Source organism: Strix aluco, chromosome 5 (assembly GCF_031877795.1).
Source record: "Strix aluco isolate bStrAlu1 chromosome 5, bStrAlu1.hap1, whole genome shotgun sequence".
In the NCBI taxonomy this organism is placed as follows: domain Eukaryota; kingdom Metazoa; phylum Chordata; class Aves; order Strigiformes; family Strigidae; genus Strix; species Strix aluco.
In genome coordinates, this window is record NC_133935.1 from 9,653,724 (window position 1) to 9,666,402 (window position 12,679).

Genomic DNA, 12,679 nt, shown 5'->3' on the forward strand with positions numbered 1-12,679 from the left:
TGTGACGTGGTCAGAGGGGGTCAGCGTTGAGTAGCACAAGGCTCTCCTTTCCCAGTCTGAGCCCCGGGGCTCCCTCCATGCCCCCAGGTTTTGACAGCAGAGTGACACAGTGGACTTGGACATGAGACTTTCCACATGGCAATGTTGTACCAGGAGCTGCTCTGCAATTTCAGCATGGGGAAGGAAAGCAAGAAGGGTGGATGGGTACTTAAAGGTGGGGGTTTGAAGCACTACATCACACCTCTTCATAAATACAAACAGAAAAAAGTATGTGAGATGTTTCAGGAATATCCCCTAGGTCTCATTTGATCAATAAGTGTAAAGAAAAATCTCTGCTGCCTCTACATATTGCCACTTATGGTGGCTTTTTTTTAAGCAGTTATTACAAAAAGCTTCAGGTGTTTGCAGATACTTCAGGCAGAGCAAAATATAGCTCAGGTCATGTGCCAACTTTTAAAATGTACTTTTATCTAGCTGCTTATTCTTTGAGTCAGGTGTTTTGTCATAACAAACCGAAACAAAGACTTTTTTTATTGCTCAAGATATTCAATGGCTTTTGTGTTCCTAGCGTCAGCAGGAACGTCAGAGGATTGTATCCAAGGAGCTAAATGTGCAAGACCTAGGGTCAAAGCAGCTGAATACACCAACCTCAGAAAACACAGACAATGAATTGCAAATGACACTCAAAACAAAACGGGAAAAAAACCTTCACACAGAAAACTACAAAAGAACTCCACAGATACTGAATTGGCTTTCTGTACACACTGATCCTGCTTAACTGTGTGTGGTAACTAACCAAGCCTTCTGAGACTAATAGTCATAAAATAGAGACTCGGGGGTGGGGGAAAGATAATGGGATGGGGAGAACTGTAAGGAGAAAGATTGCATCTCTCCTCTTTTTTTTTTTTTTCTTTTTTTCTTTTTTTTTTTTAATTAAAAGGAGGACATGCATCTGTTGCTATTTTCTGCTATTTTGATGTGCTGAACATGACAGTTCAGCACAAGGCAGTTACTTTGCTATTAATTCTGCTGGAGAAGTTTCACAAAAGGTGCAGCCTTTCAGTTTCGAACATACAGCACAAAACAAATGGTTTAGTAAACGTAACAGAAGTGGTAGTTTTTTCATGACAGAGTTGTTCTACTTGCGAGCAAGCCATCAATACAAGACATAAAACTGGCATGTACAGCACAAGTCTGAATATAGCTGTCTGAATTGATGTACTACTGGTCAGGTTCTTCTTGGGACTCACTCTGTCTTGCTCATGGGCCGTATGACTCGGATGCTTTAATGCTAGTTTAGCTGCATATTAAAGGAACGATTAGAATTTATTGAGTGTCAATTACCCACAACAGCAAATTTACAAAATGGTTGGTTTTTAATGTCCAGCTATCACATTTGTAAAAAGAATTATTAAGCGATCAGCAAATGAATTTTGTTTCAGTTGTTCTGCTGAGGGGCCGTTATTTGCCCTCTTCAACCAAAACAGAAAAAGCCCAAAATCTAAACCACTGCAGGAAACATTCAAGTAACTAAGCACTCTCTTTCACATCTTGATTCCTCTTATTCTCTAATGTCAATGTAACTATTTATTTATTTATTTTTAGGGCATCTACTCAACTATTCAGGGAAATTCTCCTCTCTCCATGTTCTGTCCCTCTTTGTGATAACACTTTTCAACTTTTTTTGTCTGGAAACCCACAGCATATCACAGCATAAAGAGAAAAAAAAACCCCACTTTGCCAATCCTGCAGCTATGCTGAAAACTTGAAAGCCATGGCGATTATCCAAAAAAACCAACAAAAAAGCAATAGTGTTCTAGTTTCTCCAATTTTTCTTTTAAGACCTGCATGTATGGTCTCCATTCAGCAAAACTGACTGGTATTTTTTTCCTTTTAATTTTTCCAACTTTCAGAGGTAAGTTCTTTCTCAGAGCTAAAGAGGTGCTCTTTTCCTCTTTCTAGCAAAGCTTTTATGCGAACTAGAAAAGAAAGAATTTCTGTTTTGTCACTCTTGCTACATAGCTTCAAAAACTATGTAATACTCCAAAAATTAATAAAAAGAGTCTTACCCATTGCTTGTTTTCCCATGGCACACTGATAAGTGTTTCTTGGGGATTGGTTGTGGTGAGGATATGGAATCAGCCCAGCACAGACACCAAGAAGCGTGAAAGGCTCAATCTCCAAATGTGTTGTATCTCTTAAAAGAAAAAGTACCAATTATAGCAGCTTTGTGAACAAACATCTTAACTAGAATTTATTTAATTTAGCAGTATCTCATACTACGTCAATTCAATTCTGTTCAGGAAAACGTAAGTCAGTAGGACCTCAAAATATGGATTCACTATGCAATTTTTATTTTTAAAGAAACACTAACTTTCTTTTGGCTTTAAGTGTTTCCACATGAAAAGAAATGAAGGAGAAATAAATGAGGGTTTATGAATTTCCATCATGAAGAAAAAGCCTCCAGATAACGACAACCTGAGGGAGCTCAGTAAGACAATAAACCATCAGTTTATACAGTAAGACCCAAAATGCCTTCAGGAATGTCTTCTCATGTAATGAGACTCCTCTGCATCAGATTACCAATCTCAGAGATCTAGAAATCCACTGGGGAGGTGGAGGAAGGAAGAGCAAGACAGATTCAGGTATTGAAAAAAAATAAAAGTGTAGTTTTAGTTTTCCAAGGTCAGTTATATAATATAAGTTAGAGGGAAAACATCTGTGTCCAAACCAGATCCAGTGCCATGGGTGATACGGCATAATAAAACACTATTTGGAAAGCTCTGCAAATATTTTGCAAATGATTATGTTGTTAAAAGGCAGTAATGATGAGAAGTAAAAAGCCAGGGACAAGGAGTAAAGATTGAGAGATAACAAAATTTGTTCCACCTGGCATGAGCTTCACAGGAGAAAGTCCACGCTCAATAAAGACAATTAAATCATAGCGTGCATTGGGATGCAAGTGGAGTGCTAATAACTAAGGATGGAGTGAGTGTATAATAAACCCTGGCTGGAGCAGATCTGCTTTTTAAATCCAGATAAGTAAGTAGAAAATGGAGCATTTTGAAATAAAGAAAATTATAACTAAACCTATCCAAAGCATATCTTTCACAATGTTCTGGAGTTAGTACACAGAGCTTGGGTTTAGGCATACGATTGCTTCTCCCATACACCTAAATCCACTGCATTCTGAAAATCCCATCTTTAATGTTTGACTTCTCTTAGAAGTCTTTTGGAAGAATTTTTTTAATTAGTTAAATTAATTTGATTATTAAACTTCAAGACCTTGTAAAGGAAATGACTGGAAAAATCTTCATTATAACACCACTCAAAAGACAGCAAAGCATCACAAGCTCAAAAAGGCTGAGGAATTACTCTCAAGTACATACAGACTGAAGAAAAAGATCAGCAGGAACTTACATAAACAATGTATGTACTGCTGGAAAAAATGAAATCTGAAAAAAACCTGGAAAGCCTGAGAAGCAAGCCTAGTGAATTTATCTATCAGTCCCAGAAATCTTTATAAATCACAAATATGCTTGAGCAACCTAAAAATCACCTGCTGGCCAGAGGATAGCCACTATTTTTCTCCACTTGATAAAATGCAGCTATGTTAATTGAGGCCTGTCTTAAGAAAATACGAAGGGTAGAATCCCAGTTGCAGTCAACTAATTGTAAAATGGTCTGAAGAGCCAGTAGCAAACTTAAAGCACAGACTGCCCCCCGCCATTCTGTAGAACTTCATAGAACTGCTAACACTTCTCAAACCATAAAACAAGAGGCTTAAGACTTACTGATAGTGAAGTTAGCAAATGTCTTCAAAAGGTACTAGTGCATGGAACTACATATACATTTTCAGACAGGGTATTCAACACAAGTATTTTTCCATTGAAGTCAATCCTATTTCAAGCAAAGAAGATGCAACATATGTGGATCCTTGTATCTTATGAAGTATTCCACAGTGCTAATGAGATACCTTCAAACTTTACAGAGCGGTTCAATTTCTACAAGTCAAAATGCCACTGCCAGAAATGGGCCCAAGAAAGGAAGGCAACCTTGTGAGTTTGAAAATCAGTTACAAATGGGTAAGGAAGAAACTCAACACGAGTCAAATCCTCCAAAGAAAAAACCCTAATTGGATTGGAAAGGTAAAGAGAGGATACTGTAGCTAAAAGAAGCCTACATTACAAAAGCAAGAATGTTAATAGGATATTCCACGATAGTGATTGTATCAGTTGCATTACCAAAGCAAGTTGTGCCAACACGGTTGCACCATTTAAAATGCAAGATGATCAGCTGGTGGAAGGGAGATACACAAATCAACTCTTCAGGATGTAGGGAATATCATTACTAAAGTCAAGGAGCAATGTGCTCAAATGGTGCAAGCTCAGATGCTTACGGCACCATCAGCTACAAGCACTGAAGCTAAACTCAAAACAACTTGATGGACAACACAAGAATCTCCCAAACTTTTTGGCAGTTATTGTGGAATCATTTCCTCACACTAGTCCATTGGAAGTTCACTGTCTCCTATTTCTGACTAAACAGTGATTTCCTGTGATATGCTCCCATTAATCTTCCTAGCTGAGTCAGGTGTCCTGTAACTTAAACTTTTCAGCTCTGGTGCTTTGTGGAAGTTATTTAATTTTGGCACAAGTGACAGCAATTGTGTGTGCTCTTCTTTGCTCACGTATGCTTAAGCCAGCAAAGAGCATGTAAGAGTAGTTTCTTAAAGTCTTCAAAACCCTGGCAGAAGCAATACAATTTAATTAGCAGAGTTAATGCATTTCATCTGGCAAAGGTTAAAGATAACTGAAGGTCTCATCCAGCTCCACTGAAATCAATGATGTATTTCTATTGGCTTTTGTAAGTACTTGACCAGGACAGAACATTCACAAAACACATTCACTGCATAAATCTACTGATCAAACGTGTCATGGAGAGAGAACTTCTAACATCTTACACGCGGCCTTCAGTTGACAGGATATTGTCAGAGAAACATTTAAAAAAATTAAAAAGATAGGGGGACTTAAAAATTTAAAGGAATCCTTCCTTTAATGTGGGCTCTTTAATCACAGTCACAAGACAGAGGGAAAAAACCAAAGCACCAGGTCCTTCACATATGTGGAAAACACAACAAATCTGGGAATCTTTCTAAAGGAAAATCACATACCAGGAATGGGTTTAACATATATGGTAAAGAACACACAGAATGATACAAACATTTTTTTATCAGGGCCTATAATATAGCCAAAAGTCAAAGGGAAGGTCTCATTCTAATACTTCAGACATTCAGTGTAAGCTGGTTGTCTAAGGTCCCTCTACAGCCGTAAGAGAGATATTTTTCCAAATGACATGCTAAGATCATCATTTGACATGTGGAACCATTTGCCTTCTGGATTCCTATTGTATAAAATTATTTATGATACACAGCCCAAAGATTAGAACAATTAGAACAAAATAGAAAGAAAATTAGAACAAAGAGAAACAAAGTATGTACCTTTAAGTATTTCATATTTTTGAGAGTTAGAAGCAGGAACAGATCTCCCAAAACCCAAAAGTTAAACAATTTTTTTGTAACTATTCCATGGATAATTTGGGATGCATGTAAACAGATTTCTTTCTTTAGCCTTCATCTGGAGTTGTTTCAACCATTAGCAAGGGAGCAGTGTGTACATGTGAAAACAGTAACATTATTAATATGTTTGCATTTCAGAGAGTCCACCCTATGAAAGTTTTGCCTGTACCAGTGTTTAGTCTGAATGCATACTTACTTATTAATTGTATGCTCATACAGTGCAATGTTACAGTCATTTTCTTCATTCACATCCAAATATTCAACAAGGCCTTCGTGCAAGAAGTCTTCAAAATTCCTACAGTTAAATTAAAAAATTACAGCAGAAGTACTGTCTTTTCCAGTATTTCTGTAAAAATAAAACTACATAATACGTATATTGAAGGAATGTAATGTGTAGAGGTTAAACAAGAGAAATACCTTTACATGAAAAGTTCTGTGCATTTTACATATTTAAAGCAAAAGTATATTTTTAAAAATTAATCCCCTTGCCCATTCACTGCTTCACAGTCTGACTGACCAATGTTACTTATTTGAACAACTAAATAAAATCTTCCTGTATGCAATCGTCACTATAAACACAGGCAAATATAAGGGTAATCTAGTAAGTTTTTGTGATGATTTTGCAAAATTTAGTTAAATTTAAATGCTTTTTTGTGTGTTTTCTTAAACATCCAAACTAAGAATTTGCAAGCAGTTTCAAAACTAATTCTGAATGTGCCTAGTTTAGGGTAGTCGAGTTGATATTCCTCTGAAGTGTTTGATTTTTCAATCAGAAGGATGATACTGCCTCAGGGCTTCCACTTGCAGAAGGCTGAGGCTGTGAGATTATTTATTCTGTATAATCACCAAATTTCATAGCAGTAACAAAATAAGACGACCAGACTTCATTTGACTTTAAACAGAAAACCTCCAATAGACCGATTATTAATTTATATAGGGGTGTAGACTCCTCTACATAGCTAATGCCAAGACTGAAATACTGACTGACTGAATTATTTCCACACAGTATTTACTTAGTGAATATGAATATGGTCTACTTGAATTGTGTACCTGTATCCCTGAGCCAGTTCTTCCATATGCTTGTTTGTAACTGCAGGTTTTTGCTTCTTGACAATTATGTAGGGTCTACAATTTAATTAAAAAAAAAAAAAAAAGGATTATCATAGCAAATACTTAAGCAGGTAACTTAATTTATACCTACAGTAAGAACCCTGCCTATGCACAACCTATTTTTTAAACCACTTTTAAAATTTATCCACCTCTAACTGATATAGCCACATAAATACAATCAGTCATTATTCAGATCTTGGTTTGATACACTGATATCCTGAACTGACATGTTATCTACAAAGTACCTAAAAAGTGTGCAAGAAAAATTAAGATTTCAATTTTGAGGAGAAAGTCTCCCCCCCCCCCCCCCCCTTAAACTAACATTTTGTAAGTTTTATACACATTTTGTTGATGGCTTTAAAAGATTTACGATTCCCCAATCTACAAAACTAAGACCAGCATTAAGTTCTATGGATATTGCAGGGACTTCATACAACACTGAGAGAACGGTTTGTGCTCAAGTGTCCACATGCAAGAATGTATTTTGCCGTTACTTACATGATGCAAAGTACAGGCATTTACTATGGGTGACCTCAGATGAATCCATAAATTTCAACAGCACATGGATCTCTGAAGGCTTCTTTACCACAAGAAAACACTGACACAAAGGATGGCATGCAAGAATGAAACGTCAAGTGCTGTTGCTATTTGGACAAGTTGCTCTTATAAAGAGCTGCAAATAGCTACACGATACTTGTGGAGTCCACTCTGAAGTCTAAATAACTGTTTGAAGACTAATGAGCACTTTTAAATGGTTAATAGGGATATCTGAACAATTCCAGGGTGGGTGGGTGCCACAAAGCAAACTCAGTAAACTCCTGGAAATCCACGTGATTTCACTTGTCTTTATTTTACAAATCAGAAGTTTTGCTGCATCTCCAAACCTGCAAAATGGCTGATGTTAGCCCTGACTGGAAAAGTGATTTCTCTGCCACTGAATACGCCCCTACTCTGTATTTCTTGACTAGGTATGATTAACTGATGGTTTGTACATATACTATTTTTTTTTTTTTGGAGCTTCTAGTTGCCTCAAACTGCATTCAACGTGCTCTGAAATTCAGTTAATGAATAAGGTGGAATGCCAACTGTAGTTGTGACTGCTGCTTCTTTAAAGTACGCACAAAATATGCACACAGGTAGTCAATGCTAAAATATGCATATATTTATTAACTCATTCTGCCTCTCCCAATCTCTGCTTTGTTCATCAGGCTGGCTACTTGGGCCTGGAGACGTTTTACTTGTAAATAACCCGGGACAGTGCTGCCATAACCTGACTGGAGTCTCTAGCCTCTACTATAAATCAACCTCCTTTTCTGTTTCAAAATATTGTTATGTTTCACTCTTTCTCACTTTAGCCACCCAATTCCTTTTTGCTTTCCTCTGTGACATGACTGTTATTCAGGCACTCTTTCTGTCTAATAAAGAACATAAGCATCTCAAGTTGGAGACCTTCCTTATAGGTTTATTGAATTCCCTACCTACTTAAGGGTAAGCAATGAAATAAACCAAAATTGTGAGACATACTTCTTGGTATTATAGCAAACAGCTATACATGCCTGAGGAAACTTTGCACCAGAAGTAAAGGCCCTTGAAGACGAAGAGTAGCTTCTCATTCTAAAATGTGATATCACACCCATGGGATATCAGGCGAGTGGCTGCTTGTTTCTCGCTTCGCAGGAAGTAAAAAACCCTCTGAGGACATTGGACATTACTAAAGTTGCCAATCAGGTTGATCCTAATCCCCCTCTTTCCTTTTTTTTTTTTTAAAAAAAAAGAGGATAGATGAAACATTTTGTTTTGGCTTTTGTGTACAGATAAAATGGATTTATCTGGGCTTTTTTTAAGTTGCTTGACTATACAGTATGTTTCTCTGTCTGTTTTGAATGATGGCTATTTAAGGAGAAAAGAGATGCTCAAGTCCTACTGAATTTGCTTAATCTGTACTCGTGAAAGTCTTAGTCCAACGTTTATAGTGCTTAAAACAGAATTTATAGTAAGTTCACTAGTGAGGTAATTCTGACGAGATGTTTACCTGCACAATCTCCCTCCATCAGAGGAAATGTAGACACATCTGTCAGAAAGATTTGTAGAGATGGAAACGAATTCATTGATATAACCCGCTCGACGCATTATGCGAAATGTGTTGACTAATTTCTGATGATCACGTATGACACCAAGGATGTTACCTATTCAGAAAGACAATAAATATATGGCACATTCTTTGCACATCTGAAACTCTACTTACAAATTCTGATCACGTCTAGCATGCATAGAAGTACTTCTTACTTCTTGCAAATAGTAAGAGTTGTCATAAAATTTCCCTTTTCTGACATGAATAAGAATTGGATCTTTTTTTCTCTCAGTAAACAAAAAAAAAGTGTCAGAATTTCACAGGTCTTCTATCTGTTTGCCTCCAAATTGCTTCAGAAACCAAATGGTGTGTTTCATCCAGCTTTCTTCAAACATGTTTCTGCTCAGGTGCCCATTCACCTATTAGTGTACAAGCAAACAACACTTCTGAAGTCTGCAATTTCACCTGTACTGAAATGGGTCCAAGGTCTCCAAGAACAGACCAACTGTCCTGCTGCCTTGTCAGAAATTTTAGAAAGACCTGGTATTTCTGATATATGTAACCACCCACAACAGCACCAGATTTCCTCTTTCAGGAACTTAGCTCAACAAGCTATTGCTATCTTAGCAGGGCACTGTGGCACATACTTAAGTATTCTGATGTACAATGAACAAACAAGAGAGTAAAATCCATTTAAAGAGTCACCTGACCAAAGTAATCTTAATATATAAAATAAAAGTAAGTATGCTGTCATTTTAAACAACACTTTAAAAGAACAGACAAAGCATGATAGTTTAGGGACTTTTTAAGGCAATACAAAGGCCTTTACAACGTAAAGGATTTGTACTTAACAGATTTTCTGCCCTCTTAGGTCACAAGTTTAAATCAGAATCAAGTCAGCCATCCACAAGCCTGAAATTTTTTATGGATTAAACCCACAAACTAGTATATTGAACAGTAAATTGTTTTGCCTCACTTACTACTAGATCATCTAAGTTTGGGAACATAACTATCTTGTTCCATACCACAGACTGAACTCGTGAAGGGAAAGTCCAATATTTCTGCTCTGTGCTCCCCTTTGGAACATAAAACGAGACAGAAAAGAGTGCATGTGGTTTCACTGAACCTTATCTTTAACACACTGCTACAGAAAAGCAGAGCAAAGGAATGCAGTTTGGTAAAGTGTTGCTTTTATGTTACTGGGAAAAGGCAGGATTGAAGAATAACTGCTGTTTAATTCAAAGGTAAATTAAGAACTTATGTATGGTGACAGACATTAAATAGTAGTACCTGGCAGTGGATGCTGTTGACAAAAGGCTATTTTTAAATCACAGTTGTAGTTTTTAAAATGTCAGTTTTTTGAAATCTGGTATCAGTACCTGTTGACTTAGAAATCCTACAACATCAGTTGTAAAAGGAGCGTTAAGCGTGCAGATGCAAAGCACAAATGCCAAATCATCCCTTTAACAGAGGCCTGTTTTCCAAGGTCTAATTTTTTAATCATTCACAATGCAAGTTGCCCTTTAAAAAGTAGTTTTAAAGAGAACAGCATTGCTCAACATTGCAAACAATTGATGTTTCCTTTCTGTTTTTAAAGGCACTTGCATGAATGTATATAAAAATACACAAAGATTACAGTAAAACTAAACAGTTTCTGTGAATGAAGCGCTGAATTTGTAAATTTAAGCTATTACAAATTTAGCAGTTATTCTCTTTTAAAAGAGTACTTTATGAATGGCACCTGAAAAAATGAACAAATCTGTAACAGAATGTACATATTTTTGTGCCTATTTATGCAAGTGTGCTTAAACACAGTACTGAAATTTGAAAAGCGTCGATTTCCCAGCTACGCACATCTGCAGTCGGAGTTCTGAGGACACAACTTCAGACAACTAAGTGCCATCATCTGGTCTGTCTACTCTGCCTAACCGTATCAAAATATTTACAGCTGAAATTATCTACACGTGGAAAACAGCATCTGTGATTGACTGTGCTCCAAAAATTGCTGGAGGGTTTCCGAAGCCTAACTCTCCATCAGTAACAAATCAGAGTCAAGACTGCTGGAAAGTGACATACCATTAAGAAAGACAAGGAACACATTTGGATATGAAAGTTCTTCACCACAGAGCAAGTTGACATCTTCAACTCCAAGATTACTGGCTAATTTAATAATTGGACCATCTTCCATATCTGTAGTAATGTGAGTCATGAGGGCAAGGTTTTTAACCAAACCACAAGCCTAAAATAAAAAAATACATCTTTCATCCATTTTATTTCAAAGTATTAATACCATACATATCTTTTTCTGCCAAAACCATACTTACAAACAACCACTAAAGAAAGTCAAAGTATAAAGTGAAAGAAATGAAAAATTAACTACACTGAAAATTCAGAAGGAAGAAAGGAAGAATTTTCTATGTCACACTGAAATGTAATATTTTAGCATTTACAAACTAATAAAAAAATATAGGCGATGAAGTTGTAGTTCTTAAGTTACCCAACCATGTATAACCCTATATTTCTCTCCTCAAAGCAACAGCTACTTAGAAGCATAACGGAAATACAAAATCAGTCTGTTTATTACTTTGCCAGATACCCTGTACGTCCTAACACAAACTTTAACATATTAAAAATAAAAATACCCAAATATCTTGTACAGTGCAATTTTATTTCAGCTGCTTAATGAGAGTAGCTCATATTGACTACATATTTATGCCAGGAAGTTCAGAGTTCCCCTAGTACTTTCTATTCAGGAAAAAAAAGAAAAAAAGTGAAACAAAAAAAGAGACTGTCAGCATCAATCATTTGGTTGCAATAGTTGGATGATGTCTTTGAAGTAAAGCATACAAAGGTTTTTTTCTTCCTCAAGCTAAAGGCTAAAGCTGTTTCTGTAATAATAATGTATGTTTCTAGAAAAATTGCAGATTTATGCTGCAACTTCAAAACAGAACACTTACTGTAGAACAAAGGAATAAGAGTTTAGGACTCCTCTTTCTCTGCTCTGATCAAACAAGAGCAAGTAGCTCTGCTGCAAAAATGGGAGGCCTCACGTCATTCTCATATAGCCAAATGGTTTCTCAACAGCTTCCAGTCAGTGCACTCAGGTAGGAGAAAAAAGGCAATACAGTAAGGAGGACCAGTATGTAAACAGATGGGATGTGAGAAGACACACAAGTTGTGTTATCAGGCTAAGGATAATTTCTCTCTCCAGAAATCCCATCAGAATTCTTCCACTGATGGAGGATCACCTGTTTCAAAATAAACACCGTCTCCACTCCTCAGGACAGGAAATACTGAAAGAAAAATAGAAGTTCCTCACCTCTCCTTCAGGAGTGTCAGATGGGCAGAGCATCCCCCACTGAGATGGCTGCAGTGACCGAGGACCACTCACTTTCCTTGTCTTTTCAAACTGAGAGGAGATTCTAGTCATCATTCCCAGAGCAGAGATATAAGACAAGCGGGACAATACTTGCGTCACGCCTTGGCGGTCCATTTTGAATCTCTTCAGAGACCAATTTCCCTGTACAATAAAATGAACATTTCAAAAAAGTTATTGCAGTTTATCCCTGTCTTGACACTACATGTCTTTTCTCAGTATCTAGACAGAATGATACCTGAGGAGTTTTGCACAGCAAATGTTGCCCATTTATATAAAACAACTTTCTAATTACATATCTGCATATAAACTACTAGTTATAATGTACTTGTACTAAGTATTAAAAAAAGTTGAAACGAACTGCTCTTTTAGATGAGAGGATACTTTTGCTGTTATATATTCAATCACACAAAGATTCTTCATCATCTGTCCCTCACAGGTAAATCAATACTCAAATTTAGCTAAATTAAATTATTTTCTGTTCTCTCTTTACAGATTTTTCCAAGTATTTTTAAAAAAGGTATTTTGAGTAAAATACACTTTT

At 36.6% G+C, this 12,679-nt stretch overlaps 1 protein-coding gene across 4 annotated transcripts in view; it reads right to left on the reverse strand.

Moving 5' to 3' along the window:
* Positions 1-12,679, reverse strand: part of POLR3B (RNA polymerase III subunit B) — an 81,704-nt gene that overhangs the window by 35,668 nt on the left and 33,357 nt on the right. For all 4 annotated transcript variants that reach the window (XM_074825846.1, XM_074825847.1, XM_074825848.1 and 1 more), the window contains 6 exons: positions 12,079-12,279; positions 10,836-10,998; positions 8,721-8,874; positions 6,629-6,703; positions 5,775-5,873; positions 2,070-2,197 (listed from right to left, as the gene is read on the reverse strand). In XM_074825846.1, the coding sequence (XP_074681947.1) occupies positions 2,070-2,197; positions 5,775-5,873; positions 6,629-6,703; positions 8,721-8,874; positions 10,836-10,998; positions 12,079-12,279 (820 nt within the window). The remainder of the gene's footprint in view (positions 1-2,069; positions 2,198-5,774; positions 5,874-6,628; positions 6,704-8,720; positions 8,875-10,835; positions 10,999-12,078; positions 12,280-12,679) is intronic.